This window comes from Peromyscus eremicus, chromosome 7, assembly GCF_949786415.1.
Source record: "Peromyscus eremicus chromosome 7, PerEre_H2_v1, whole genome shotgun sequence".
In the NCBI taxonomy this organism is placed as follows: domain Eukaryota; kingdom Metazoa; phylum Chordata; class Mammalia; order Rodentia; family Cricetidae; genus Peromyscus; species Peromyscus eremicus.
The window spans coordinates 103,108,536-103,116,109 of NC_081422.1; the positions used below are offsets into that span (position 1 = coordinate 103,108,536).

General features: G+C 42.7%; 1 protein-coding gene across 4 annotated transcripts in view; it reads left to right on the plus strand.

Annotated features, from left to right (window-relative positions):
• Prkar2a (protein kinase cAMP-dependent type II regulatory subunit alpha) overlaps positions 1 to 7,059 on the plus strand; it is a 69,779-nt gene extending 62,720 nt beyond the window's left edge. For all 4 annotated transcript variants that reach the window (XM_059268702.1, XM_059268701.1, XM_059268703.1 and 1 more), the window contains exons 10-11: positions 5,642 to 5,783; positions 6,611 to 7,059. In XM_059268702.1, coding sequence (XP_059124685.1) covers positions 5,642 to 5,783; positions 6,611 to 6,744 — 276 coding nt within the window. In that variant the 3' untranslated portion in view covers positions 6,745 to 7,059. The remainder of the gene's footprint in view (positions 1 to 5,641; positions 5,784 to 6,610) is intronic.
• The last annotated feature ends 515 nt before the right edge of the window (positions 7,060 to 7,574 follow it).

Consider the following 7,574-nt stretch of genomic DNA (forward strand, 5'->3'; position numbering starts at 1 on the left):
AAGCTTATGATTATAGGCATGTGCCATCATGCACAGTTTTATCTGCTGTCAGGGATAAAACCAAGGGCTCCAAGCATTCTAGCAGCTAAGCTACATCTCCAACCTGGGAGGAGTAATTCTTAGCAGTAAATCCATCATAACCAAATATCCATTTCTTTTTTTATTTTTTTTGAGAATATGAATTTGTTGAAATAGTAAGTTATATATATACTAAATCTAGTATGAAATCTATTGCAAAATATATTTAGTAAAGGTTTAAGCTATTGGCAGGGAGGATGTGGAGGCAGAAAGACCATGAATTCAACAATAGTCTAGACTGTAAGTAAGATCCTGCCTCAAAACAAACAAACAAACAAAAAACTGAAGGCAGTGCTTTTATTACTGCCCAGCTTGACGCCATGCAGTATACAAAATAAACTTCTATTTCCAATTAATAGATGAAAAACAAACCACTTATGTTTATTACTGTCTAAATCATACCTTAATTCTTAATTTAAAATAGACCTGTCAGGAGCTGGAGAGATGGCTCAGAGGTTAAGAGCACTGGCTGCTGGCTGCCCTTCCAGAGGTCCTGAGTTCAAATCCCAGCAACCACATAGTGGCTCACAACCATCTACAATGAGATCTGGTGCCCTCTTCTGGTGATACATGTAGACAGAACACTATATATATAATAAATGAATCTTAAAAAAAAAAATAGAGCTGTCCAGCTGTTGAGATAACTTAGCAGTCTGAGTTTGACCACAGGACCCACATGGTAGAAGGAGAGAACCAGCTTCTACAAATCAACCTCTGATCCCACATATGCAGTGTAGAACATGTGTGCACACACAATAATAATAATGCAACACAGTAAGGTTTCTTTAAATAGAACTATCATTTTATATAAAACAGTAGTTTGAAACTTCTGCTGGAGGGCCAGCCTCCAGGCAGCACCCAGGGTATGCAAAAAAAAAAATCCACAAATGCAGCAATGGCTAGACTTTTCTATCTGAGGGAAAAATAAGGAAACATTTGCTTTTTGATGGTAACTTTCTCTTTTACTTCATCTTGAAAAATTTTTCTCTAAAAATCTCTGTTTCCACACAGATACATTCTCCACACATCTTTATACATAGTTTCATCTCTTTTCACACAGCTCTCTCATACACACACTTCTCTCCACCCTGTTACATTTCTTCACTCATAACTTGCATTTCTCTTCTACATCACTCACTCACCTCTCTGCCCTACATACACATCTCTGTCTCCACAGCAAAAACTCTGGACAAATATAAGTTACATTTTCAGGGTCACAAAGCATTTCTTGAGTAAATAATAAGAGACAGAGCCATTCTGATAATCACATAAGGAATCACACAGTTTCTCTCAGGCTAGGGAGGTCAAGCTGACCAGCCAGTGAATGAGCAGCAACACTTAGCTATTAGCCAAGCTCCTTGGTGAGCAGGTGGGAGGCACGTAAGCCTGAGAGATATCATGGAAAGTGACATTGAAATTCAGGACCTACGCAATAAACAGTTAGTTGGCTGAATCTTGAGCCTAGGAGTACTTGCAGAAAGCCAATTGCTGAGAAAATTATGTCTACTAAAGTTGCTCTGTGCATGACCTTGGTTCAACAGACACTTGGGAATTTGTCCTGGTGTATTCTCTGCAGGGGAAGCTAGTCTGTTTTGAATTTGTTCTGAAGGCTTAGCTAAATGTGTAAAAGGCTGTCTTTGTAGTTGAGAATTTTCCTATGTCAGTCTGAGTATGAAAAATATCCTAGTATTTTTATTCATCAAAATTATATAGCTTAAGCATAAATCATCTTCCTGACCATCCACAGCTATAAGTGTGCCCAATAGATGGAATATCTACATGAGATAAACACACAGGCAGTGGGAAAACACCCATAGCAGTTCTTAGGGAAGAAATGTAGTGGTACATGAGAGAAATTACAGACAGAAGCAAACAGATTCAGAGTCAGTGACCCCCATATTCTTTGCCAAGTGGGGGCGCCCCATAAGAGAATTAGTGATCTGATAGGTTGGCTTGGTGAATATCAGTTGTCATCTACTGTATATTCTTAATGGCCTCTGGCACACACACAATAATGTAGCACAGTAAGGTTTTTTTAAATAGAGCTATTATTTCACATAAAACAGTAGTTTGAAACTTCTGTATTCTTTTAGTTGCAGTTTTTGAACTGCTGATACCTATTTGTCCATTTCTCCAGTGTTCACTGCACTGTCTGTCATCACAATATAGTTTGATGAGTGGGACCAGCAGCATTGTGGTCCTGGGGAGTCAGGGAGCTTATCAGAAATTCAAAGCCTTGGGCTCTGCCTTAGACCTACCAAATCAGACTTTACATTGTAAGGGAGCTGTTGTGTGTGATGGTGCCTAAGTGCTGTCCTGGAGAGAGGACTAAGTGGGTAGCAATATGTCTGCAGTGCCAAAGGATGCTTCAGAAGTTGGAAACAGAAGCCAGGTGTGGAGCATGCCTGTAATCCCAGCACTTAGGAGGTGGGAGCAGAGTGATCAGAAGTTCAGGTCTTCCTCAGCTACATAAAGAATTTGAGACCAGCCTTGGCTACATGACATTCTGTATCAAAAAGAAAAACAAAAGAAAAGCTGGGGGTGGTGATACACACTTTTCATCATAGCACTTGGGAGGCAGAGTCAGGTAGATCTCTAAGTTCAAGGCCAGCCTGGTTTACATAGTACATTCCAATCCAGCCAGGTCTATGTGGAGAAACCCTGTCTGAAATAAATAAAGATTACAATAAAATAAATAAGAAAGGTTACATTGGTTCACCTGGAACAGCAGACCAGCTTCAAAGCTAACAGGTCAAGGCAGACGTGTAGAGGGATGAAAAGGCTAAACACAAGAGTGTCAGTTTTTAATTTCCACAGGGCTGGAGAGATGAGCTCTACAGTTAAAGATACTGCTCTTGCAAAGGATCTGAGTTTGGTTTTCAGCACCCACTCATGACAGCTCCAGGGAATCTGTTCCCTTTCTGGCCTCTGTGGACACCTACATTCCTATGCACAAGCCCACATACACATAATTAAAACTACAGTATTTTGAAAAACAGTGACACCACCAACAAAGAAGACCCAGCCAGATGGCTTATTGGGTCAAGGTGATTGTTCCATAGTCTGATAACCTGAGTTTGATTCCCAGAATCCACCTGGTAGAAAGAAAGAACTGATTGTCACAAACAGTCCTCTGACTACCACACCAGTGCTGTGGCATGTGCATGCCCACACATATACAAACACAAAAATAAAAGAGTGTAAAATTTTTTAAAGAAAGAATTGGGGCCAGAGAAATGGCTCAAGAGTTAAGAGTACTTGTTCTACAATCCTAAGGACCAGATTGCATGCCAGCACCCACATAACAAGCCAGGCATCCTCTAAAATGCCTGTAGCTACAGCTCCAAGGTGGGTAGAGACAGGAGGGTCTCAGAGGCTTATTTTCCTCCAACCTAGGGAATAACTAAGCCCCAGGTGCAGGGAAAAGCCCTGCTTCAGAAAAGGAATGGGTAAAAGTGGTAGACAAGGACAGCGGGTGCTGCATACACAGGGACACAACACCAGGCTATACAGATCCACATACCTTCACATACACACATAAATAAAGGATATACTCAAAAATTCCCTTTAGGGGTGGAGGGATGCATCTGCAATTAGGAGCACTGACTGCTGGGGCAGAGGACCGAACCCAGGGCCTTGAGCTTGCTAGGCAAGTGCTCTACTACTGAGCTAAATCCCCAGTCCCAAAAATAACATTTTTTAAAAAATCCTCCAGGCTGGCCAGGCGGTGGTGGCGCACGCCTTTAATCCCAGCACTCAGGAGGCAGAGCCAGGCGGATCTCTGTGAGTTCGAGGCCAGCCTGGGCTACCAAGTGAGTTCCAGGAAAGGCGCAAAGCCACACAGAGAAACCCTGTCTCGGAAAAAAAAAAAAAAAATCCTCCAGGCAGTGGTGGTGCATTGCATGCCTTTAATCCCAGCACTGGGAGGCAGAGGCAGGCAGATCTCTGTGAGTCTGAGGCCAGCCTGGGCTACAGAGTGAGTTCCAGGACAGCCAGGACTACTCAAACAACAACAACAAACATTTTTTAAGGTGCTGGAGTAATGGTTCAGCAGTTAAGAATGTTCATTATTCTTGCTGAGAAAGTTCCCAGGATCAGTTCCCAGCACTCATATCAGGTAGATCACAGTCACCTGGAACTCCAGTTCCAGGGGATCTGACACTCACTCACATCTGGACTACATGAGAACCTGAACATTCTTACATACAAGCCAGCAGGTTCACACACACACACACACACACACACACACACACACACACACACACACAAAATCAGGAAGTAAACACACACAAAACACACACCCTTTAAGAGAACAGAGAGGTGGCTCAGCAGTTAAAGAGCATATACTGCTTTTCCAGAGGACCCAAGTTTGGTTCCCAGAACCCACATTGGGATGGCTCATAACTTCCTGTAACTCAGCTCCAAGAGATCTGGCACCCTCTTCTGGACTTCATGGGCACATGCACCTACATGGCATACACACAGACAGACAGACACACACACACACACACATAAAAATAAAGTATTTTCAAAAACTGGGGGGAAAATCTGTTTCAAAAATAACAAAGGAGGCTGGGGAGATGGCTCAGTGATTAAGAGCACTGGCTGCCCCTCCAGAGGTCCTGAGTTCAATTCCCACATGGTGATTCATAACCATCTACAATAGAATCTGATGCCCTCTTGTGGCATGCAGGTATACATGCAGAACACTCATACATCACATATAAATAAATAAATAATTTGAAAAAATAACAGAACTATCTAGTCATGGTAGCACACTCCTATATTCCCAGCACTCAAGAGGCAGAGGCAGGCCCAGCCTGGTCTACATAACTAGTTCCAGGTTAGCCAGAGCTACAAAGTGAAACTCTGTCTTAAAAGCAAAAGGCGAGGGTAGAGTGAGGGAATTCTCTTTCTGCCTGTAACATTAGTGGTCCTTAGAGACTGAGACTGACTCTCATAATTTATTGTTACTGCCTTATTTATCAGATGGATTTGTAAGAAATATGAAACCCAGGGCAGTAAGTAAATACAATATAGCACCATGTTTAAAGGGTATAGTCAACTTCTTAAGGATGGAGGTGCAGTACTACTGTAAGTGTAAATAGTGCTTTAGAAGAAATGTCACTATAAAGAACAATACAAGACAGTCTCACAGTCTCGACCAACATAGAGTCTTGCACTTTGGCTCATCACTAATAGAAGAATCATTATTAGGAAGAATTAGCAGAAGACCTTGTTGTATTCCAACTGTGCTTCAGTCACATCTCCCAGAAGAATTTGTAGTCTCCACAGAAAATGTTGGGCTTGACCAGCTCATGGTTAGCCATTATCTAATATGTGTTAGGGCTTAGGTGGAGCCCCAAGTAAAACAGCCCTTCAGTTATACCAGACCCCAGACTTTTGTCTCTTGAGTTTACAGGGGACAGATAAGAGTTTCTGCAAAGAGAATGCCTTAGTAATTTTGTTGAACTTTCTGAGAAAGGAATTTAAGTGTGTGCAACTGGACATGCCCAGCTGTGATCTTAGAATCAGCCTGGATCATATTCTTTACCTCTTGTAGACTAAAACGAACAAGAATGGTGGGAACCAGGAGGTTGAGATTGCCCACTGCCATAAGGGGCAGTACTTTGGAGAGCTTGCACTGGTCACCAACAAACCCAGAGCTGCTTCTGCCTATGCGGTTGGAGATGTCAAATGCTTAGGTAAGAAGAGTTCTTTGTGAAGGGCTTACAAGCCATCCCCAACCTTAGACAGTTAATAGTTGCTGGGGGAGGGGGAGATTTTCTTCATAAGGTAGCCACTGATAAGTTATCCATGACGTAATCCTAATTAAACTTTATCTTCCCCCTCTCCCCCAAAAAAGGCATGAGATTAGAAGAGTAGCAGGGAACTGGCTGGGAAGAGGAGGGGTATGTAGAAGTGTGAGTGGGACAAGAGATAGGGTGGGGTGAGTATGATCAAAGTTATAGAAGTTTGAAGATGCCATAATGAAAACCATTATTATGTATGATTCATATGTGCTAATAAAAACTTTAAAAATGAAAATTCTTTGTGCATTACTAATTTTTTTCTAATATACAGGGGTTTCAGGGTTGTTTTTCTTTTTTTTCTGTTAACAAGCCTTGACTTATTCTGCTGACCCATTCAGATCTAGGTTGGATAGTTTGTGTAATTGAGATCTTACAACAAAGCTTTCTTTGGTGGGGGAGGTGTTGGGCATTGAAACTTAGAACCTTGTACATTCTTAGCACATGCTGTGCCACTAAGCTTTACCCTAGCAGTCAGTTCTGAGCAGTCAGTACAACCCTGAGTAAGACAGGCAGGTGCTATATGCCCACCGTTAATCTTCAACGTAGATGCAGTCCTGCTGCATTCATACAGAAGCATCCCTTTCCAGTATCCTAAAATTTCATCTCCTGGAACATGAGTAAATAGTTTGTTTAGAAAAAGGGTGACATGCAGGAGAGTGCTTAATTGTTCGTGTAAGCAAATCATTCTCTCCCACACCTTTTTTTTTTTAACAATGCAGTTATGGATGTTCAAGCATTTGAGAGGCTTCTGGGACCGTGCATGGACATCATGAAGAGGAACATCTCACACTACGAAGAGCAGCTGGTGAAGATGTTTGGCTCCAACTTAGATCTGCTGGACCCTGGGCAGTAGATGTGATGGATCTCAGAGCCTTCTCAGTGTGACACCAACACCTTCCAGTCAGCCACAGAACACACACAGAAAACAGACACAACAGAAGCGTTCCTGCTGTTGTCCCCGCCGTTGCCATTGCTGTGGTTAAGGGCATTTAGAAATCTTGAAAGTCAGCACTGAAAGATGGACAGAGGCTCCGCCCACACCTCCACTTTGCTTCTGAAAGCCCATCAGTAGACCACTTATGTAACAGTTACTCAACCCAGTTTTCACATCTTTGGTTTAGAATGGCATGTCTCTCCAGCAATTGAAGTGCCTGATACAAAGTCCAAAGTGTAAACATCCTCCTTTTCTCTCTTGCTGCTAATGTTGCTCTGAAAGTTACCTAAGGTCTGCAGAAACCTGTTGAATAACTGTAGACACCTCCACAGTCCTCCTCAAGGGAGGGCATGGTACAGCCTTCAGTCTCCTCATTTGTCTTTTGAGCAAGTCCAGTGTGTTCACAGTTGCTGCTTTTGCTTTCCCAGTGGAGGGTGGGAGCAGTTAGAGTGGAGGTCTGTGCCATCCCATATAGCTGTGTCCAAGCCCACAGTGATGTCAGAACAAGCCCCACTGAGGGCCCAGGAGGTCTGCGCAAAGCGGACCGGCTGGTTCCTTAGACTCCCATTAGCAGGAGACTTGGACTCAGCACTCTTGCCGGTAGTAGAGAGCCAGGAAGATTTTTGGGTTAGGGGTTTTGTTGTTTGTTTTAGTAAGTTTTGTTTTGTTTAACCTCTGTGCAGTTTGCATAAACAAATTGCTGTCCATTTCTAAAGAGCCAGGGGTAGCTGGTTAGGTCAGCTGGTTAG